The sequence below is a fragment of the Gracilinanus agilis genome, chromosome 5, assembly GCF_016433145.1.
Source record: "Gracilinanus agilis isolate LMUSP501 chromosome 5, AgileGrace, whole genome shotgun sequence".
Classification (NCBI taxonomy): domain Eukaryota; kingdom Metazoa; phylum Chordata; class Mammalia; order Didelphimorphia; family Didelphidae; genus Gracilinanus; species Gracilinanus agilis.
In genome coordinates this window covers 216876820-216900315 of record NC_058134.1, presented here as the reverse complement: position 1 = coordinate 216900315, position 23496 = coordinate 216876820, and the positions used below count along the sequence as shown (strand labels likewise).

Below are 23496 nucleotides of genomic sequence, written 5' to 3'. Positions count from 1 at the left end.
ACAAACTGATGCTTGCAATGATATAAATGATGATATGATGACTCACAGCAGAACAAAACAGAATTGTGTCATTGTAATGATGACCCTTGACCCTGCAGAAGAGCTAAAGAAAATGTACTTTTCTTCTTTTTTGCAGAAATGGAGCACTATGGATGTGGGATTTCACAGGCTGTCAGATATTCCTGATGGGTTGATTTAGCTGGACTGGTTTTTTCTCCTTTCTTTCTTACTCTTTTGTCATGAGAGACAACTCACTAAGTAAGATGGGAGGGATATATTCAGAAACAAAAAAAAAATCAATAAAAAATTTTAATGGGATTTCGTGACAAGAAGATGGAAAGCACTATGTCATTTCCCAAATGCAATCTGACTTCTCCATTCTCCTGTTTGATTCTGGGCCCTTTTTACCCAAGATATGTGTACTGATAGATAGATCAGCTCTAAAGAGATAGAAACCCCTCACAATTTCCTGTCATAATTAAGGCAATAGAGGTCTTTCATCCACTTGGTTTTTCCTATATAATTAAACTAATGTCTTTTGAGGGATCATGAATCTCACTGTAGTATTCTAGATGCAATCAGAACAATGCCACTTGCCAGCAGAGAATCTCACCATCTCTATTTGGGCTTTGCACAAGGCTTCTTCCATGACGGTGAAGCCTCTACATTTTCTTGCTTTTAGCTTCCCTTATTATTGATAATCAGGAAAATCACTGAACAGATCTATCTCTGGAAACCGATGGAAACCATTTACTTCTCCAGCTTATTTTGCAGATTGAGGAAATGGAGACTGATGGGGCCATAACTCTTGAGCTGGAAGGGACTTCAGAGGTTGTTGAGTCCAAGCCTCATTTTACCAATGAGGAAAATGAAGTTCAGGCACATTCAAGGTTACACAAATAGTGAGTGTCAAAGGTCAGACTTGAATCTATATCCAAAGGATCTTGCTGGAGAAGGACTGTACGGGCTAAATTCTGTACTAAATGATCAAATGATTGTTTTTGTGACTATCAAATAATAAACACAGGGGCAGCTGGGTAGCTCAGTGGAGTGAGAGTCAGGCCTAGAGACGGGAGGTCCTAGGTTCAAACCCGGCCTCAGCCACTTCCCAGCTGTGTGACCCTGGGCAAGTCACTTGACCCCCATTGCCTACCCTTACCACTCTTCCACCTATGAGACAATACACCGAAGTACAAGGGTTAAAAAAAAAAATAATAATAATAATAAACACAACACAATTGTGTATTTTCTACCTTTGCTGTTTGTTTTTTTTTTTAGTTGTTTTCGGTTGTATCTGATTTTGTGACCCTATTTTGAGTTTTCTTTTTTTATTTTAATTTTTAAGTAATTTTCCATGTTTCCATGATTCATGTTCTCTCCCTTCTCTCTTCCCTCCCCACTCCCAGAGCCAACAAGCAGTTCCACTGGGTTAAACAAATGTCAAAATCACTTGATGCCTATTTCTATATCATTCATTTTTTTTAAACCCTTGTACTTCAGTGTATTGTCTCCTAGGTGGAAGATTGGTAAGGGTGGGCAATGGGGGTCAAGTGACTTGCCCAGGGTCACACAGTTGGGAAGTGGCTGAGGCCGGGTTTGAACCTAGGACCTCCTGTCTCTAGGCCTGACTCTCACTCCACTGAGCTACCCAGCTGCCCCCCATTCATTTTTGCTATAGAGTGATCTTTTAAAGCCAAAACCTATTTGGGGTTTTCTTGGCAAAGATATGAGACTGCTATGTCATTTACTTCTCCAGCTTATTTTGCAGATTGAGGAAATGGAGGCAAATAGGGTTAAGTGACTCGCCCACAGTCACCCAGCTAGGAAGTGTCTGGTTTGATTTGAACTTGGGTTCTCCTGACTGCAGGCCTGGTGCTCTGCCCATTCTGATCCCTAGCTGGCCCTGGATTGTCCACCAAGCAAGCCTTCTGTAGGTTCCTTCTTCTCTGCCCTGTTTCTCACTGTTTTTGTGAGGTAACATTTTTTAAAATGTCCACTGAGGCTCATTATGTCTGGCGCCTCCCAATTCTCTCCATGAAGAAAATCTCCATGAAGTGCATGAGGGGGATTCCTGCCTTATCTACAGGGCTTTGGCCTCTTCCATTCCTTCATTAGGTACTTTATTCGCCATCAGACTCTTTGCTGTCTAACTCTGAGCCCACTGCCTCATACAGCCCCTAGCAAACAGCAGTCACTTCATAAAAGTATTTTTCAATTTAAATAACGGAGCCTCAAGACCCTCATGGGTTGGCTTGAACTAGAAAATCTTTTCTTTTTAAACCTTTACTCTCCATCTCAGAATCACTACTGGGTATTGGTTCTAAGGCAGAAGAGCAGTCAGGGCTAGGCAACGGGGGTAAAGTGACTTGCCCAGAGTCACACTGCTAGGGAGTGTCTGAGGCCAGATTTGAACCCAAGATCTCCCATCAAACTAGAAAATCTTGCCCCAAACTCTCTCCTTCATCCTCGGCTACATGGACTGTGTTCTTCATAATAGAAACTTTATTTACACTCATCTTGTGATTGTGCGTCCCGAGAGCGACTCTGAGATGATGCCCTCGTGTGCATGATGGAACTAAGCCCACCAGTCCCTGTTTCTGCCTGAGAATATGCCTCTCGTGTAAGCTGCCACCATGTGGCACGTGATTCTTTGTGATACATTTGTATTTATTAACCTTATATTACATATTCATACGCATGTGTATATCTCAGGGATATTTCTAAGATAAGGACACATCAATCCATACAAGACAAGTATACATGCTAACATATGTGATAAGTGCCTAAAATAGTACTAGATGGCAAGTATATATTATTATATAATAAAATACAAGTATATGTTAATATTCAAGTATATACATATATTAGATAAGTATATAGAGATTGTGTAAACGTCATTTTTTAACCTACTTTCTGTCTCAGTATTAATTCTCAGACAGAAGAGAGATAAGGGCTAGGCAATGGGGATTAAGTGACTTGCCCAGGATCACACAGCTAGGAATTGTCTAAGGCTAGATTTGATCCCAGGACCTTCCAACTCCAGACCTGGCATTCTATTCACTGAGCTACCTAAATGTCCCTAAATATAGTCTCCATTAGCATGTAGGATTCTGGCAAGTAGGGATTATTTCCTTTGCACTTCTCATAGGAACATAGATTTTAAAGTGGAAGACTGCGTAAAGGCTGATAGTTGAACTTCATTTTATAGATAAGGAAGTGATCAAAATCACACGGTTAAGGAAGAAGCAGTGGCAGAATTTGAACTCAGATCTTCCTCCTCCAACACCACTCTATCCACAGTATCATGTTGCCTCCTCATTTATTCATTTGACAGAAGGGGAAACTGAGGCTCAGAAAGTTGAAGACAGTCCTTGAACCCAAGTCTCCTGACTTGAAGCCCTTCACTCTTTACTCGTGGGCCAGGTCATGTTTCTATCAAAGAGAGCCTGTTGTATGAGCCCCCAGAGTGGCCCTGCCCAGGGATACTCTAGGAAATCTGGAGGCCAGCCCTGAGGCCTCAGGAAAGGCTTCCCAGGAGAGCATGAGCTGGACTTTGAAGGAAGTGGGAGATACAGGCAGAGCCAGTTCTTGATACAAGCCTTCCCTGATGGGAAAAAGGGGAGGCCAGTGGCCAGCCTGGCCTGGCAGGAGCTCCATGTGCATAAGTAGGGCCAGCTGAGGTCTAACAAGTGGCTGGAGGCCAGATCTTAGGGAGCCTTGAAGGGTAGGCTAAGGTTATCTCCCTCCAGGAGGACTGTTGGCGCCATCCTAATTAGCACTGTGCTGAGAATCTCTGTCACTGGAGGGACCAGGGTTCAATGCCTAGAGATGAAGTCTTTTGAGAAGCCATGTGCAATGTTGGTCCTGTACCTGGAGTCCAGAAGCTATGGATTCAAATTCCACCTCAAACCCTTACCAGCCATGACCCTGGGCCAGTTGCCCAATTTCTCTGGATCTTGGTTTTCTCATCTATAACATGAGAGAGGTTGGACCCATTTGGACTCCCTTCCAGTTCTGAAATGACCCTATGAGGGATGATGTTAGGACCTTGGATCCGGGCAAAGCTCTGGTCCAAAGGTTTGGGGTAGGGGGATGGTAGGTGCCTTGGCTCTCCTTCACCCTCTTCTACTAGAAGCTGCCAGCTGGTTGCTATTTATCATCCAAACGGCTTGTACTTAGGGAAATAAATACTAATTACCCAGGCCAAGGTTTCCCATTAGTGATTATCAATTTCTCGTCTCTGCCCGGAGGCTCATTTGGCTTGTCACTGGCTGGTTGCAAGCTGAGTAACAGGCCACTGGGGCCAGGGAGGCAGGGGGAATGGAAAATCGCCTTTGGGCTCAGACAACCTGGATGGGTGGGAGCTGCTGAAAGGAAGTAACCCCAGCTGAGAAGAGGCTGAGACCACTGCTGGAAAGGGGCAAGGGAGCAGAACAAGGAGAATGGAGGGAGACAGAGACAGAGAGGGAAAGAGGGGAAGAGACAGAGAGAGACAGAGGGAGGAAGAGAAGGGGGGAGAGAAAGAGAGGAGAAGGAGGGAGAGAGAGAGGGACGGAGGGAGACAGGACGACAATGAACACAGGCTCAGAAGGGCTGGCCCCTCATGTATCTAATCTTAGCAAGTGCCCACCTCTCCCTGTGCCTGGTAAAAATGAAGAGGCTAGGCTGGACCTTGAACATCTCTGGACAGCTCCCAAGAGGCATGTTTCTAGGACTAAGACCAGGGAAAGGGGGCAGGAGGCAACAATCTGGAGCTGAGAGGAAGAAAGGGGTCAGAAGAAGGCACATCAAGAATGCAGCCTGACAAAAAATGGGAAACTGAGGGGTTGTCCTTCACTTGGGGAATGGTAGGTGGCTGTAATAGAATGCTATTATTGCACCATAAAGAACGATGAACAGGGTGAATTCAGACAAACCTAGAAAGACTTCTATGAACTGATGCAACGTGAAGTAAGCAGAACCAGGAGAACAGTGTATACTGTTATATATAGAAATAGATGTTGATCAAACTGTGAAGGACTAAGCCATTCTCAGCAAAGCAAGTTTCAAGATAACCACAAGGGAGACTCACAAAAGTGCTGCCCACAGTGTAAGGGGAGAAAAGGGTTTTTTGGTCAAATATATTAAAAGGTGGTCGCCAAGGGAAATTTCCCCAATTAAGGAATAACCTTAATAATTATAAAAGTCAAAATTGACTTTTATAGGAATTTATTTACAATTGAGAAGAGGTAGAATAAGGAAATAAGAATCTTACACAGTAGGTAATTTACTACGATCCTCTAATTAATCCAGGTAGATCTAATTAACCCTCAGCCGAGAGTCAGAGGGCCAGAGGCCTGGAGGTGAATGAAGCAAAGCTTCATTCATAGTCTCTATTAAAGGGAAGTTCCTTAAGAGAAGTTCAGGAAGATTCAGTCTCTAAACTCACCACATGGACTTCTAAAGAAGATATTGAGAGCCATCTCACCAAGGCCTCAGTGTTCCAGGGAGAACTCCTCCACGGACCAGAAGAGCTAGAAGACTGAGGAGCTCTTTTTAAAGGGTTCGCTTATGTATTACTTCCTGTGCTTTCCTCCTAGTTTGTGTGTCCAATCACAACAGACGCTTCTCTTAAGACCGCCTAGGGGGGCAGTCAGTTGATTCTGATTCATCACCCACTCTAGCACATGTGGGTTATGGACCTCCCAAAATTGGAGATGTTCTCACCTTTGGTGATTAAATCTAAGAGGAGCAGTGTAGACTTAATCTGATTGTCACAACAGCCAAAGAAGGAACTGTTGGGGTCTGAGTGCAGATCAAAGCTTCCACTCGACTTCCTTGGTGAGATGTGATATGTGTCTTCTATCATGACATGAGCGTTATGGAAACAGGTATTATATGAAAGTATATATATACCTGATAGCACACTATTCATCACCTCAGGGACACAGCTAGGGTAGTGGGGTAGAAAATCAGAACCCTAAAATGTCAAAAACAATTTTCAAAAATTGTTTCAAAAAATTTTTAAGTAAAAAAAAAATACAGCCTTGCCTAATTCAAAAGATTGGACTTAAAAGAACCGCAAGGTTTTCTGAGGTATCTACATACCTAGAGAGGTTGGGGGGGGAGGGGGAGAGGTTGCATTAAGTTATCACTAAGGCCCTTCCCAGCTCTGACATTCACTGTTCTAAATTCCATCCCAGCTCTGACATTCCTCTAACCCCTCCCAACTTTGAAACTGAGGCCTAAAGAGGTCACATGACTTGTAGGAGGCTCCACAGCTAGTAACAGATGGCATTCATACCCAGGTCCTCTGCCTCCAAACCCAGTGTACTTTCCCATATACTACATTGCCTTAAAACCAAAATAACCCACTAAGTCTATGCCAAGTGCTTTCCTCTCAGCCATCTGTGAAGACAGCAATATGATCACTTCCATTGTACAGACAGGGAACTGAGGCTACAAGGGGCAGTGATTTAGCTGAGGGACACAGCCAAGTATCAAAAAACAGTATTTAGCCCTAAGACTCCTGACTTTTAAAAAAAAATTAGTGATTTCACTTCTCCCACCCTCACTGGGCTGTCTCTCAACAAACACAACAGTGATGAGCCAACCAATGGGCAAGCATTAAGCACCAAAGACTACACAGAACAAGCCAGCCCCAACACCAGAATAAGGATTCCAAACATTGAGGTGCAATGGGAGCAGCTCTGGCCTCGGTTTCTGCCCCAGTTCTGCTGCTCCCTTGAATTCTAGGACAAGGTCCTCATTTCTTCCTTGTAAAAAGGAATCAGTTGGAGGGGATAATCTCTTGCCAGGGGGGCTCTTTGGACTTCTCTAAGGCCTGTAGGTATCTGTTGCTCTCTGGCCAGTTAGAAAGCTGCCATTGAAGATTTCTAGCTCAAACCACTTTTCCTTCAGCCCCTCACGCTCCACCCCTACATTTGGGTGCCAATGATCTCCATGATTAAGGGAAAATTGGGAAACTTTTGTTGGCTCAATTCAGATTGTCTCCCCAACTTCCCAGTGTTCCTGAAACTCTAGCCTTGGCCTGGGATTCTGAACTTTTATAGCTAAGGTGGAGAGAAGGGTTGGCGCTCCTAGATTCTTAGTAGGATTGATTTGATTCAGTGACCCCTTATTTTTATAGATAAGTTTGTGACTTGCCCAAGGTAGCAGGCAGACTCTGACAGTCCAGTTAGGGGCCAAAACCCTACCAAACCACCAAATCCTGCCTGGAGATGTTCACCTCAGCTGATCTGCCCACCCTTCGAGACTCAACAGGAATCCCACCTTTTGGAGAAAGCCTTTCGGCAACTCTTCCCTGCCCTAGGCCTGGGTTTCTTAAATGTAAAGGTAAAAGAAGGCTCTGGGCTCATGGCCATTCCCCTCAGGTCTGGAGCTCATAGACCTCACTCCCCATCAGAACTTCCAATCCATTGACAAACCTAGCCACAGAGAATGCTCAAATAAGAAATCAACAGAGTTCTTGCACAAAGACTTTGCCTTTTAATAAGGGGGAATCCACCACATACACAAGTAGAAACCTAAAGGTCAAGGAGAGGTCTAATATCAAGGGGGCAGTTCAGTAATATTTTTAGAGGGAAGTCTGTGTGGAGGTCAGGAAAGGCATCAAGGTGGCTCTGGACCCCAGCAACCAGGCAATTGGGTGTTTTCACCACAAAAATGGAGGAATCACCAAGCCTGGTGATTTAGGGCCACAAATGGTAGAGTACTGGAGCACTGCCACTAGTGACTAGTCCCGTCATCTTGACATCATGGCATTCCGCATTACTGAGTACATGTGGCTTCTCATCTCCCCAGGAAAGGCAGTGTGGTCTAAAGAGGAAGCTCGCTGGCCTGGGCCCGCCAGAAGACTGATGTTAGAAGGTTCTGATGCTAATGGTCAAGAGGTAGCCAGCCAGTCACTTGACCTTATACTCTCTGAAAAAATGAAGAGGCTGAACTCGATGGCGTCCAGAAAGTCTATTTTGTAGCAGAGAAGCTCCTCAAGGGCAGTGATTTGAATGGCTTCTCCCTCTGTAGCCCCCTCAGGTATATCAATGGTCTGGACACTTAGCAATGGGGATCCCTACACACATGCACAGATATGTCCCCAAGAGGCTTGGGAATAGCCATACTGCCAGCCCAGTGCCCTCTGCCACCAGTCTGGGAAGCTGTCCCTGGGCATGTCTTTCAAGGACAGCTCCTCTTTATAGGGGCTACAGCCCCAGCTCCAAAAGACCCAGAAAAGAGAGCTCTTATCCCCAAAGTCTTGCATCCTGACCAATGGTCCAGGAACAGAAAATAGTATTTCATCACTGGAAATGACATTAAAGATGAGGTTGATCATCTGCTTTGCCCCTGTACTCTAAGGACCATGGGATGTGTCCATCCGACCAGCAGCAGAAACTTTCCTTCTGCATTCCTTCCATTAGAAGGGGAGCTCCCTAAAGGCAAGGACTATCTGGCTTGGTATTTGTATCCCCAAGTGCTTAGCAGGTAAAAAGAGCCTAATAAATGCTTCTTTCATTCCTTCATTCCCTCAAAGGTTGCTATTTTCTAGGAAGGTTGGCAGGGGGGATGCCCAATATTATAGAAAGCCCCAAGGTTCCTTTCACCTTAGACAGTCCTGTTAGCTCTTTATTGCTCCATTTCTGCAAAGCTACAACCCTGAGAGAGGAAGGGTTCCTTTCATCTCAAACTGGGGTGTGGATAGGCCAGGTAGGCAGCCACTTCAGGGTGCAATGAGGGGTCTTTACTTTTAAAATCCACAAACTTTAAACAAGAAATTCCACTCTCTAACACAGTGGGATTTATTTTCTGGGTCAACTTGCCCACATTACAGGAAAGGCTCACAGATGGCCTTTTCCAAGCCCGCCAGGTTCTCTTTTGAGGAAATCTGGGTCTCCCCATTTCCCCTGGCCTGATCACCCTCCTAACTTAGGAGGTGTGACCTGCTCTGTTCCCTTATTTGCCCCATCCACAGGGACTCACAGATGCCGGTTTGGCCTTTCTTTACCCAATGCAGCTCAGAGCACTCCAACTCCAGACTCCACCAGCTTCCCTCAGCCTATCTGGGGAGCAGGGATCCCAGGTGTGGGCCACCTCTGCCCACCCACCCAACTCTCTACAAGGTCAGACCTAGCAGATCCTCAGGCTTCAGAGGTCTCCATTCCCCACTTGTTACAGCATCCGGCCACAGAGAGCTGGGGAACACTGCGCAGATGTGGGGAGACTGGAAGCAGGCTCAGCCTGATGGGAAGGATTCACATGAAGGATTTCTTTGTGGGGATTACATTTCCAGAGAACAACAAGGGTGAGGGCAGCATCCTGAAGGGATGTCCCATCTCAATGGGGTCACCTCAGTATCATTGCCAGTGAAAGGCATAGTGGGCAGAGGGGACCAGATGGGCATGAGGACAGAGAATAACAGCCAGATCACAGTGAGAGCTAATGAGAGGGAAGAACCTGCTTCTTAGAACTGAAGGATCTGTGCCCACAGGCAGCTGTGTTTCCCAAATGCCCCAGTTCTGCCAGCTATCTGCTCAATCTCGTGATGGGGCCCTCTAAACAGGGGTGTGGCCCCTGGGCTCTCCGGCCATCCCACACAGCACTCTGAAGTCAAGGATTGGAAGACTCGGGTTTGGTCTCATGGTGTGGCCTTGGGCAGGTCACTTCCTCTGACACTATTGCATCACCTAGAAAATGGGAAGAGATCATTCCTGCTCTGGCTCCCTCCCAGGGCTGGTGTGAGGTGAGGACAGGCCATGCACATTAAGGCAGGGAGGCTGCTGGCGTGAGTCAGAGAAAGGAATACAGTGCTCAGATAACAGAGGGAGGAGAGGGCTAGAAGCCCATTAGCTCTTATGATCCCCCATCTTGAGGCAGCTCCGTGCTCCTGCTTCCTTTTAATGGGCTGTTACATGCCTTGAGGCAAGAGAATGGAGATGAAAAAGGCCAGTCTTCCAGTGGCCCTGGAGCCCTGGGACCTGCAGAGGTGCTGGCCAAGTCCTGGGCACCTTTCTCACACACTTCCCTCCTTCCTCTTGGCCACAGCCATTACCCCTCAGTCTGCCATCCCATCATCTGGAGTTGTTCTCCCCTTAGGAGGCTTCTCCGCATCCTGCCAATTCTCCCCCATGGGCTCAAGGAGCAGACTGAAGCTGAGCCTTGAGCAAAAACCTGTCCCACCCTGTTAGCCCCCTGCCAATGGCTAAAGAATTCTAATCTGGTGATTTGGGTCAAAAAAGGAAGGTGGGGTGGGGGGAGAAAAGAGAAGCCATTGTAAGGAAGTAAGCACCAACAATGCCCTTGAGACTCTGCAGACACTGAAGGGGGCAGCTTCTCCTCAGCCATGCCCATGAAAGGAGGAGAGATGCCTCCTGCCAAGAGCCAACACTTCCATGGTTCAAAATGGTGCCCTTCTCCACACAGTCCCCATAGCAAGATTTTAGACACAAATTTCTGGCCCACCCCCAACTTCCCATCTCCAAAGACAACCTCACCCCCAACTTACCGAAACTCCTGAGATTTAAGTGTTGGTGAGGGTGCAGTATTCACCACTACAACACCCCCCACCCCCTAAGGCCTTGGAGAAGGAGCTATCTGTGCTCCAGCCCAGGCGTGGCTTCTCAAGCCTCCGAGATGAACTGGAACCTTTACTGTTGAACAGAGAATGGTGGGAGGAGGGTTAGGCCCATCCATCAGCAGGGAGGGCAGGAGTGGGGATGGGGCTCTGGGTGATGGAGGACAAAGAAGGCTCCATGAAGAGGCTCTGAAGAAGGACCACTCAGGGCACCATGTTCCTCTAGGGGAGACAAGGAGGTCCATGGCAGCAAGACAGGCTGGCATCTTCCCTTCTGGAGATGGGGATGAGGGAGGCTGGGCAAAGGCTGTGACAGGAACTCTGGGGAGGGCCCACCTTCTGGGGCTACCTCTTTTCCAGCTTCTGCATTTGCAGGCTAAGCGACGTGAAACTTGCCAAGAGGTCTGTCACCTCATCCACCTGTCAGAACCAAAGCAAATTTCAATAAGCCTCAGTTTCCACCTCTGCAAAATGGGGAGAATTTGGCTTGCTCAAAAGGTAGAGGAGAAAAACCACAAGAGAACAGATGTGAACACACATACTCTTACTTTAAAGGCCAAACAGAACTTCCCCCCCACCCCCCCCCTCACCACCACCACCCCCCCACACACACACACACACACACTTCCTCAGCCCCAGGCAGCTTTCTCCTTTCTTGGCTCAGAACCAAGAGTCATTTCCTTCTAACCTCTTTCCAGCATCACTCCCACTCTAAAACTAATTCTGAGCTCATTTCTGTAGCCCTTGGGCACGTGCCTGGAACAAAGCAAGTATTTGGTAAGCCTCAGCCAGTATGGAAGGCAAGACTTCTGACACCTCGATTTCCTATAGCCTGGATCCCCATTAGCCACCACTCAGCTTTTTTTTTTTTTTTTTTTTTAAACCCTTACCTTCTGTTTTAGGATCAATACTGTGTATTGGTTCTAAGAGAGAAGACTGGTAAGGGCTAGGCAATGGAGGTCAAGAGACTTGCCCAGGGTCCCACAGCTAGGAAGTGTCTGAGTACAGGTTTGAACCCAGAATACCCCATCTCTGGGCCTGGCTCTCAAGCCACTGAGCCACCCAGCTGCCCCTTCAAACTGTGTTTTAACAGAGCCTGACTTTTCCTCTACATGTTAGCAAAAACCCAAACCATCTGTCTAAGGGCACACACAGGAGGGACTGTACAGAGCCAGTCTGGACATTTTTCTCTCTAAGCCCAAAGTGCTTGACTACAGAATAGTGCTAAATCCAGGGCTGTTTCTGGCAGCCTTGTGCCTACAGGACTGCATGGGGCAGTGACAAGAGCCTAGCTTCCACCCTGTGCCCACCTTACCTGCTCTTTGGTGCTTGTCATTTGGAGACGGCTACAAAGGTCATCCAGACGATCCCGTTGCTCATGCTGGCCCAGGCGTTCCAAGTACTCTCTGAGCATCTGAATTATCTACAATGACAGGAGGGCAGGGGGCAGGGGGCAAGCTGCAGAAGGCTGCAGAGTGGGCAGAAGCCACCTCTCAGAGTTGGGGAAAAGCCTCTCCATCGGAAAGAGGGGAAAAGGGACAACAGAAGAGTCTTGCCATTGGCCCAAAGAGATGACAGAGCACAGAAGAGAAACCTGGGGGGACAGTTAGATAGCTAACTAAACTGAGAACCAGGCCTAGAGACAGGAGGTCCTGAATTCAAATCTTACCTCAGATACCCCCAGTTGTGTGACTGCTAGTCATTTAACCCCTGCTGCCAAGCCCTTACTGCTCTTTTGCTTTATAACAGATACTTAATATCAATTCTAAGACAGAAGTTAAGTACTCTGATCTTCATAACTACCCTAGGAGGGAGGGACTATTATTATCTGTTTTCTAATTGGGGAAACTGAGGCAGGGGTGAAATGTGACTGACCTAGTCAGTTTCTGAGTCTTGATTTGAACTTGGGTCTCCTGCCTCTCAGCCCTTGAGCCACAAACCAGACTTTAGTTTAGTTTTTAGTTTTTACACTTTAGTTCACAGTCATTTTATTTTTTTAACTTTACCTTGTCTTAGAACAGATATTAAGTATTGGTTTCAAGACAGAAGAGGGATAAGGGCTAGGCAATGGGGGGTTCAGTGGCTTACCCAGGGTCACATGGCTAGGGAGTGTCTGAGGTCAAATTTGAACACAAGACCTCCTATCTCTAGGCCTGGTTCATTTTAAGGACATTGCCTTGTGACACCATACTTTATTGTATTGGTTCTTCTCCATCTCCCCTTAGCTCTCTCTTATTGGGAGTCCAGAACAACCATCGGGCTGGCCGGGGCCTCTCCTGTGGACTGTCATTTGTCTTTATCCAAGACAAGGAGCCAGACAAGTGAGAGAGGGACTGGTGAGGGGGGCACTTCCCTCGCAATCCCCTCCCTCTGTTCACTCATGTCCACACCCAAACTCTGGCTCCCTTCCTTAGCCCCCTTTCCCCTTCCTCTCCACAGGCCACTGCAAACTCTCCTTAGCTGATTTCTAGAGGCCAAGCCGGGCTTCTCTTCTCCTTGCATTATGGGTGAGAACCTGCCTCTCATGGAAAGATATAAGACCCCCAAATAGTTTCTTGTCTTCCCCGTATCATCTTGTGGACCCTCTGATGGGAGCCCAGAGTGTCTGGAGGCCTCTGGATCTATGCTGAAGCCCTGAATCTTTCTTGGTGTGGTGGTGACTGACCCCAGTGGCAGTAAGAGCACCCCATTAGCGGATTCCCTGGCATTTCTCATAACACTTCATTCTCCACCATGAGCCTTCATGGTTCCAGGCCAGCCCTAAGTCAGGAGCACACAATATGGGTCCAAGTGCCTCCCTCACCTGCTTCACCTCCAGCCGGACAGCCTCCAAGCACTGAGAGTGCCCCTCCTGCAGAATATTCAGCTTTGACTTGGCAAGGTGCAAGGGGGTCCTGCCAGCTCGGTCTAGGGCATCCACCCGGGCCCCTAGGGAAGAAGGAAGGGAAGAGAGAGAGCAGGTGAGGGAGCTGAGAGGTACTGGTGGAAGAGGAAGAAGAGTCAGGTAGGCTTGAAAACACTTTACCTCCTCGGAGCAGCGTGGTGATGACAGGAACATGGTTAGTGCAGGCAGCTGTAAAGGCAGACATGGGATGTGTCAGGAAACCCCCGAGTGGTCTAGACCAGTGAAGGTGAATCTGCGGCATGGGTGCCAAAGAGGGCTCTCGGTGGGCACGCGTGCTGTGTCCCGACAGAGTTCCTTACTAGAAAGGCAGAGGACTCGGGCGGATCTGCTCCCCTCCCCCTCTCCACCATGCCCATCACCCGCCCCTCTGCCCAGCAGCCCAATGAGAACGCTTTCTCCCTCCTCTGTGTGGGATAAGGTGGAGGGGCGGAGGAGGGAGGGAGAGGGGAGTGGGCAGGGCATGCTTGGCACTGGGTCTGGAGGGATGCAGGGCCTAGACCTCTAAAAGGCTCGCCATCACTGGTCTAGATGTTAGGGTGGCAGAGGCCTCATCTTTCTGGGTACATGAACCTATCTGAGGCCCCACCTATCCAATTATAATTTTGAACCCCAGGACTCTCTCTCCCAGCATTCCATTTTCCTTCTCACGTCATGTGCTCATGTAGGGAATATATAAGCTTTGTGTAGCTCCACCCTCACTCTCTCTTTTCCCGATCGAGGCTGGTGAAAGCTGGCTTTATGCCAGGCAGGAGAATTTTTCTCATGTGGTTTTACTCAGGTTTTGTTATACTTTTGTTCTTTATTTCTTCTACTTCAAATGATTGTTAATAAATCTTATAAAATATAATACTTGGAGTTATTAGATATTAATTTTAATCTTGCATACTACCTATAAGGACTGGGTCTTTGATCACTCTTGTCTTGCCACTCAGAAACTTCATGGATTAATGATTAACTGGGGATATAGAGCTAACTCTTTGAGCAGGAGAAGCTCAGTGGCTTTCTTCACTGAAGATGTTGACTAGAGCTGGGGCTGAGAGAGAGGGAGTTATTCTTCTCTATACCAGGAGCAGAATCTGAAGGTATGGGAATGCTCATCTCCTCAGGGCCCTTTTTGTCAGGGCTCAGAGGAGCCACCAGTGAGCCTGGGCATCACCCAGAGAGATCAGGAGCCATGATAAAGGCAGACATGGTGGCCTCTCAAAGCCAAAGAACCTCAGGCTATAGGCCCCACCCCCCAGTCCCCTGATACTGGTACGTACCCAAATGCAGAGGAGTGTTCCCCAGCCCATCTCTCTGGTTTGGATCAGCCCCGTGGTCCAGGAGCAGCTGCACTACAATGAGGAAGCCCCAAAGAAGGCTCAAGGAGCTGAGCCCCTCCTGCCTCCTGCCCTCCCTCCTCCCACTCCACTCTTCAGGGACAAGGATGTCCACTTTCTGGAGTGCATTAGTGCTGACGGATCCAAGTTCTAATCTCAGCTCTGTGACCTCTAAAAAGTCTCTTCCTCTCTCTAAGCCTGTTTTCTCAATTATAAAAGAGGGGCTTGAACCCTCTGAGATCCCTTCCAGCTCAACAGCTACCTACCATCATCTAATCCAGCTCATTTTTCTCTCCTCAGTCAGGCAGAGATTTCCCAAATCCCAATTCCAGAAGCAACTGGAGCTACCCAGTATCTGTGCCTAAAAGGGGGGCGGGGAGGGGGGGTCAGAGAGAGTCCAGGGATCCAAGTCTCCCAATTTCTCCTGCCTTCATTCAACTCCTAAATGAAAGGAACCCTCTGTGCTCACTAGAGATCAGGGAACACAAAGGGGCCCCCAGGGAGGCATGTGGGATATTCAGAGACAACTGTTTAAAAGCAGCTGACATAGAAAAGGCTTTGGGTAAAGGAAGGACCTGGCTAAGGGTCATCCTGAGGACAAAAGGATGGTTCTGGCTCTCTCTGGTGCCCAAGGAAACGAGAAATATAGGGATACAGGTCAACTGTAGAATGTGCAGGTATGGAATTAAGTGGAATTCTTATCTGTTTAATATGCTTATAAGCACTTATCAAAAATGAAAACAGCACTTAACATGTAAATGGGGGAGAGAGGGGAAGAAATCATGCAGTATTTGTGCTATCTCTCTGATGGTGTCCTGAAAATAAACTGGGATCACAGGTCTGAAAATACTTTAAGGGGACAGCCAGGACGCTCAGTAGATTGAGAGCCAGGCATAGAGATGGAAGGTCCTAGGTTCAAATCTGGCCTCAGACACTTCCTAGCTGTGTGACCCTGGGCAAGTCACTTAACCCCCACTGCCTAGCCCTTATTGCTCTCCTGCCTTGGAACCAATATACAGAACAGATTCTAAGATAGAAGGTAAGGGTTTACCAAGGGGAAAAAAGTATCTGAATGGAGCATAAAGCAGTCTAGCATGTCTGCTGAGTGTCAAGGGAGAAACTTGAAGATGGAGAAGAAGGTTTGAGCCCTTCCTCAGAGAAGCACAGGGTTATGATACCAGTGATGGAGCTAACCAGGCATTTGGAACCCCAAGGTAGAGTCTGGGGGTAGACTGAGCTAGGCTGAGGCCAGCAGCTTCAAGAATCTGAATACATCCTTAATTCTAGGTATGGGAAGCTTTTTCTGCCATGTGCTCAACAAACTGCTTTTGACATCCTCCTCCTCCTCTTCTCTCTAATGTGTGGGGATAGAAGAGTATAGCTGGAGAGAATGACTGTCACAGCTAACCCAGTGGGAAGAAACCTCAACCATCCCTTAAGTCTAATCCATTCAGTTCATAGAAGAGGGAAATGAGGCCCAGAGGAGTTAAGGGACTTGCCTACAAAGACCCCTGGACAAACAAGAGCTCATGGATTAAGTTAATGTTTCCAATTCACAGCATATCCCAACTTTAAGAAGCATTTCAGAGCAGATACTGCCCCAACCTGGGAATGAGGAGACCCAGATTTTGTATCCATCTCCACCTACTCACCCACGCAAAGTGCAGAAGCACCAAGTCCTACCCCCTCCTCCGTCTCCTCCTCTTCCTTCTCATCCCCTACCAGACCTTTTTACCATTCCTGCTCCATCCCTGACACTCACCAATCTGGTCATTGCCGTTACAGGATGCAAAGTGTAGAGCTGTTCGGCCTTTGTCATCTGCTGTGCACGGATCAACCCCATCTTCCAGCAACTGCTGCACTGACACCACCATGGGAGGAGGAGGAGGAGAAAAGAAAGGGAGTATGAGCGGAGCACGAGGCCAGGGAGAAGAAGGGGAGCTGTTTTGCACCAGGAGGGAATATCGAGAACATGCTCTCCTCCTGGATCCCAGCATTATCAAACAGGGCACTTCACCCTGTCTGTAACCAGGAGAGCCCAGGACAGAACTGTGTAAGGAGGTGGAACGGTGATTGCCTGGGTTGGCTAGCCTTTGGCTTGTTCCCCTACTCCTGCTCACCCCAAGAAAACCCACGTTGTAGCTGGGAGAGCACTTCACAGAAGCTCTCAGCACCCTGGCTACCACCAAGCCCAGGATTCTGCCCAGCTCTTGCCATCCCCAGGTTTAAACTATCCCGGCCTGGCACAGCCCACATCTTACCCTGACATTTCTAAATCAGAGTGAGCTTCTGAGCTACAGAATAGGGGCCTAGATAAGAAGCCAAGCTCCACTCCAACACTTTTTAGGAATTGGGCTGAATCTCTAGGTCCAAGGATGACTAGAAATAGAGTAAGAATTAGCCAAGTGCCAGGGCATGCTCCAGGCAGGCAGGGAAGCAAAGAGACAAGGGCTGGTACAGGCCTTGGTTCCCACACTCAGCCCAGGTACATAAACAAAATCAGAACATCCCTGAGGTCATTCTGTCCAACCTGGATCTGAACAAGAATCTTCAGTTTTGGCTTAAGACCCTAAATGTCAGGAAGCCCTCCAATTCCTGGAAGTCCAGGCCACTATGGGTCAGCTCTCAGGATCAGGAAGTTCTTCCTGATGTCAAGCCTAAATTGACATCTTTGCAACTTCTAGCCATTCTAAATTTCCAAATGTTTGAAGACAATTGTCAATCACATCTCCCCAAAGTCCTCTTATGGCTAAATACTAAATATGCTCAGCTCATCCAATTCTATGAAATGAATTCAAGACCCTTCACCAGGGGCAGCTAAGTGGCTTAGTGGATTTTAAGCCAGGCCTGGAGACAGGAGGTCCTGGGTTCAAATCTGGCCTCAGACACTTCCTAGTTTAACCCCCAATTGCCTGGCTCTTATTGCCCTTCTGCCTTGGAACCAATACCCAGTATTGATTCTAAACCCTTTAACAATTTTTTAAAAAGGCCTTTTCATCATTCTGAGCACTCTTCTTTCAAAATTGTTCAAATATGGGGCCTGGTCCGACTCACCCCCATAGGCCCTTTACCCCCAAATTCCCTTGCAGCTAAGTGGCACAGTGGATAGACAGAGTGCTGGCCTTGAACTGAGAAAGACCCAAGTTCAAACTTTCCCAGCTACTTACTAGTTTTGTGACCTGGAGAGTCCCTGAACCTTTCTCAGCCTCAGGTTCCTCATCTGTAAAATCAGGATAATAACACCTACCTTACAGGGTGGTAGAGGACCAAATGAGATAATATCTATAAAGCATTTTGTAGACCTTAAAGTGCCAAAGTAACATTAGCTCTTATTATTGTAGAGTTTGTATTTACTGATGTGTGTAATATGCCACTTCCTTTCTATAGAGCCAAATATGTTCTTTGGGGCAGTTAGGTGGTGCCAGAATGCAGAGAATGCCAGGCCTGGAGTCTGGAAGACCATTCTGGTTACAGATATTTTCTAGCTTTATGAGCCTAGGCAAGTCACTTAACCCCACTTGCCTCAATTTCCTCATCTATAAAATGAGTTGGAGAAAGAAATGACAAATCACTTCAGGATCTCTGCCAAGAAAACCCCAAATTGGGTCACAGAGAGTCAGACAGGATTGAAATGATTGAACTATGAAACAGCTCTATAAGGACAAGGTTTCTCATTTGGGTCCTTTGTATTCCCAGGGAAATACAAAATACCCAGTCTCTTGCACAGAGAAGGTGCTTAATAAAAGCTGATTATCAGTATCTCTTATAAAACATGGCCCAGGCCTAAGCCCCATACCTACTTCTGATCCAGTCTGACCAGAGCAGAGGCTTGTGAGGCTCCTGGGCCTGTCTCAACCACTATTTCACAACCATTTACTTTATGCCAAGTGCTGTCCAAGGTGCTAGGAATACAAAAGCAAAAATAAGGTCTCCCAGAGGAGGAAGACAACCCACACAGAGAAAATGAAGTCCTAACTCTAGAAGGAGGAATGTCTGGAGGCAGGAGCGCTTCAGGACACATTTCCCTTAAAGAAGCACCTGAGTGGAGCTCTGAAGGAAGCCAAGGACTCTATGACAGGGAAGTGGATAAATTAAAAAACCCATGGTGTTCCAGGCACTGTGGATATGAAACCAAAGCTAGAGACGTTCTGCCCTCTAGGGAGGAGCTGATACACATGGCCAGGCAGGGACACTGGCAAGCACCAGCTGGCACACGGGGGACTCCTCTCACAGCTGTTGGCCCAGATTTTTCCCAAACCTCTGGTCTGAGACCTCAGGGCCCAGGTAAGTCCACACCAAGCCTCCTCTTGAATGCCTTTCTCCACCTCTGCAAACCCTGCCAAAACTTTGAAGTCTTGGTTTAAAGTCTAGCATCCATGAAACCTTCCCTTTAAAGTTTTAAAGTTTGCAAAGTGAGGTATAAGAATGTCCTTCTCTCAAGTGTCACCCTTCCAAGAAGGCACTACAGAACTGTCCCCATTTTACAGATGCAGACATCAGTGCCCAAAGGGATTGAGTTCCCTCCTCAGGGTCACACTACCTATAAGCTAGAAACAGAATCTGGTCAGGAATTCCTGACTCCAACTCAGTGTTTCTTCTACTAGCCCAAGCTGTTTTAGACTTGGGTTTGAGGGTCCCCTCCCCTTGCTGTAGGACCTTGTATAGTTGAAACTGATTAACTTTGGCTGCCTCCTTCAGGTGCTGAGGACCAAATGACACTAAACTGTCAGGCTAGACCTACAGGAAGGAGGGTCATTGGGCAGAGATCTGCTAGTTATCTCATCTCCTGCCCTGGTCAGCCTCCCTTTCATCAGACTGACTCTTACAGTGTGAAATGATCCTTTATGACTTTGTAAAATTTCCTTAGGCACAAGTTCTCTAATGCTTCTCGTGATCCCAGCAGTGGCCACAGGTTCCAGAGTGGCAATGGAATGGCCTATGTGACATTTCTCTGAGGCTCCTCCCCAGAGGAAGACCTCAATAAAGACTGGCTCTGTAAGACCCTCTATTGAGGCCTGGTCAGAAAATGGGGTCTGTATCAACATTAGGGAGAATGTTCTCTAAAAATCCCAGTTAAGGACAATGAAAGTTAGGTCCTTCTAAGAAGATGGGATTGACTCTTCCCTGCTCATTTTTAGATTTAATCACCAGAAATGTATACACCCCACTTATCCTTAAGTATGGGGAGGTCTGTGACCCACATGTGTTATAGTAAGTGACAAATCAGAATTGACTGATTGCCCCCTGGGCAGTCCTAAGCAAAGCTTTATCTGTAATTGGTCCACATAAAATGGAAGGAAGGCACAGGAAGTGATGAAAGGAATGATCTTTATAAGTGTCAAGAACTTCCTGTGAGGAGGTTTTTCGCCTTCAACTTGACCCTGGAGGAGCTTAGGCTGAGGAATGCTTTCTATTTTCTATTAAGACTGCCACATGGGTGAGTGAAAAAGGCTGATCTCCTTTCCCAGGATTGTTCTTAAGGTACTAGTCTTCCAAGAGACCCCTCCCCTTAGAGGAGGCCTCTTGGCTAAAACCCTTCCTTTGGGCCCCTTTGCTGGGGCCTCTTAAGCCCTGCCTGGTTTGGACCAGGATGAGTAAATATCCACTCTCTTGGATTTCCTTACTTTCACTCTTTCTCCTTTTGTAAATAAACTACCATAAAAAGTTATTTGGAATTGAGTAATAATTCCTGGCGACCACACTCATAAATTTAGTCCAATCCTTTTATTTTTACCCCTTACATTCTGGCCCTTACACTTCTGAAGCAGTGAAGCCAAATGCTGATGGGCCAGGAAAGGGGAGCACTTGACAAGCTGTGAGATGGGCTGCTTATCTTCCAACCACTACAGTGCTGCCTCTCAAGAAGTTCCAAAAGGCCAGTGCCATTCCTTAAGAGGCATACTAGTTATAAGATGGTTGGAAGCTGAGTTCATTCTCTCTATTCACACTAGTGGAATGACTCAGGGGCCTAGACTATTAAAGTCATTTAAATAGTTAAAATGTAAAAAGTGAGAAGGACCTGACAAATAGAGAATGTCAGAGCTGGGGAAGGCATTAGAACAGGGAATGTTAGGGCTCTGAGGGGTCTCAGAACGGAGAATGTTGGAGTGGGAAAGGACCTTAAATTTGAAATGTCAAAGCCTCTTTTCACTTTTTTTAAATGTATGCCAAAAGTTTTGGTTTCATTCCCATTCCCCTTTAAGATCTCTGAGGTTCTGGTCCTGGTTTCACCACTGTGTGACCTTGAACAAGTTGCTTAACCCCTTTGGGCCTCAACTGCCTCATTTTCAAAATGATTATTTCAACTTGGAAGCTATATGACTACATGACAGCAGAGTACTTTTAAGAATTCTTCAAATCTCTCTTGTCCAGCAACTTCTAATTCCCTGGTAGACTGGTCTTGAGAGTCAGGAAGCCTCAAAGATTTGACTGCTCTGGTCCCTTCCTTTCTCCTCTCCATGCAGGAAAATCACAGCTGGAGCCATTAGCTCCCAGGGTGCTGATGAGGCTCCCATGGGCCCCCCAGGTAAAAGTCCGGAAACTTTAAATGCTTTCGAATTCCTTTGTCCTCATCTCTTGCTTTCTTCTTGTAGAAAGGTAAGAGGAAATGTTGATGGGGCTGAGGCCAATCTTCCAAGTACAAACAGCTCAGGAAGGCTCCATGACTCCTTTCTGGCAAGCAGTCAGGGGCAGTGACCCTACCATTCTCACCCACGGGAAAGGTTCACAAATATACTAGCACTTGCTGAAAAGTGAGTTTGTCTCCCTGGTAGAGGTTCCCTGTTTCTCAAAAGAATGACATTAGCATTCTTCCTCCTCCTCCTCTTTTTTTTTTTTTTTTTTTTTTTGAGCAAAGTTGCCTTTAGTTCAGCTGAGCCAAAGCCCTCTCCCGACCAGCTCCAACTGTCCAGTGCTCCTCAGGAGACTTCCAGGATCCCTGAGGTGAGCAGACACTTCAGAGAAAACTCACCTGTTTCTAAGTCATTGGCATTGGCAGCTTCCCGAAGTCTTTTCAGAGCTGTCAAGAGAACCCAAGACAACCAGTGTCAAGAGAAAATGTCCCTGGAAGGGGCAAAGGGGCATTGTTTCTTAAATAGCCAACCTGGGGGAAGAGCCAAGATACAGAAGCCAACCAGATGCTCCTTCAAAATAGATTCAAATTCCTTCTCTCCAAGTGGTGATTTCCTAAACTCTATAGAAGGGTCAGTCGTGGCAGCCCCTTCTGCCTTTTCTTTGAGAAATGTTAAAAGGATGAACCACCTGGCTTCATTGCAACCCCCCATGGGTCTCCCATAGTTACTTTTCCAGAAATCCTATGGCCTAGGGTTACAACTAGGTTACACAGTAGAGAGAATGCTAGGTCTGGATTCTGGAAGTTCTAGGTTCAAATCTGACCTCAGACCCTTCCTGGCTGTATGACCCTGGGCAAGTTAGTTACTTAACCCACTTTGCCTAGCCCTTGCTGCTCTTCTGTCTTAGAACTCATTCTAATAAAGAAAAAAGGTCTGGGTATTTAAAAAAAAAAAAGAAAGAAAGAAAGAAAGAAAGAAAAGAAAAGAAAAGAAATACTGTGATTTACTGTGCTTAATATCCCAAAGGAGTCCCCCAAACACAGCTCCTCACATACACATTTTTCTGGGGATTCCTGGGCCAGACTACTCATGCACCTCGGCTAATACAAATCTGCCAGGACACATGTGTGGACTGCATGCTCCTGGGGGAAGTCATCTAACCTCTTTCTTGGCTCCAGTTTCCTGATCTCTAAAATGGGAACAACAAGCCTGAGATTACAGGGCTATTGTGAGGAAGGGGCCCGGGAAATGCAAAATCCTATTCAGAAGCATTTTGATGCAGTAAAAAGCACTGTCAAAGGAGCTGCACTGAAATCCTACGTCTGGTGCCTAGGTACTACCCATAGGAATGTTAAGTTAGTCTCTTCGCTTCCCCAGGGCCTCAGTTTCCTGCTCGGTAACATGAAGGAGATGGATTATCATGGTCCTTTCAAGGCCTACGGAATGATTCTTTTGGTCGTTGCTAGGCAGAGAAAAGGATCCCAGATAGAAGCCTCTTGGTGGTAGGTGGTCTCTCTAGAGCCGAGAGTGCTCTTTGTCGGATGGCAGATGTGTGGGAAGGAAAAGGGTGACACCCCTCCACCCCTGCAGACCCTGGAGGGAGACCAAGGGGTGGGGGGGTGGGGAGCTTTCGACACGTGATTTCTGCTAACTTCGGAAAGGGATTCCTGGGAAGTGGAGATAACCCACTGGCAGTCCCAGGGGACTCCGAGGGGATGATGGGGAGGACCTCACAGGAGGTCTGGCCTCCGGAATGCTGGCTGGTAATACAGGGAGAGTCCTCCTGACCCTAAAGTCTAGGAATTGGGGAGTGGGGGAGGGAGTCTTCTCTCTCTCCGCCCAGCCCCCACCCCTTTCCCGGCCTAAGAATGGGGAGGCTCCCCAGAGTCTTACCCCGGCTGCCTGGGAATGAGGGAAAGGGCTCTTCTATCTCTGGGCCCCACCCCCGACCCCGCCCCACTCACCGTGCACTTCTCGGCCGGTGGGCCCCAGGCGACGATGGGGCCTAGCTGCACGCCGCAATCGGCTGGGCCGCAGCTTACCGCTACGCTCATCGCCCGGGTTGGGGCCGGGGTCGCGCTGCCACAGCTCGTGCAGGAGCCGCAGCGGCGCGGACGCCGGGGTCTGGGCCGC

At 47.5% G+C, this 23496-nt stretch overlaps 1 protein-coding gene across 1 annotated transcript in view; it reads right to left on the bottom strand.

Moving 5' to 3' along the window:
• Window positions 1-10614: 10614 nt before the first annotated feature.
• ANKRD54 (ankyrin repeat domain 54) overlaps window positions 10615-23496 on the bottom strand; it is a 16042-nt gene continuing 3160 nt past the window's right edge. Inside the window, exons 2-9 of the mRNA XM_044677661.1 lie at window positions 23328-23487; window positions 21762-21809; window positions 16554-16652; window positions 14735-14806; window positions 13593-13640; window positions 13371-13495; window positions 11883-11990; window positions 10615-10987 (exon numbers count right to left, since the gene is read on the bottom strand). Coding sequence (XP_044533596.1) covers window positions 10913-10987; window positions 11883-11990; window positions 13371-13495; window positions 13593-13640; window positions 14735-14806; window positions 16554-16652; window positions 21762-21809; window positions 23328-23487 — 735 coding nt within the window. The 3' untranslated portion in view covers window positions 10615-10912. The remainder of the gene's footprint in view (window positions 10988-11882; window positions 11991-13370; window positions 13496-13592; window positions 13641-14734; window positions 14807-16553; window positions 16653-21761; window positions 21810-23327; window positions 23488-23496) is intronic.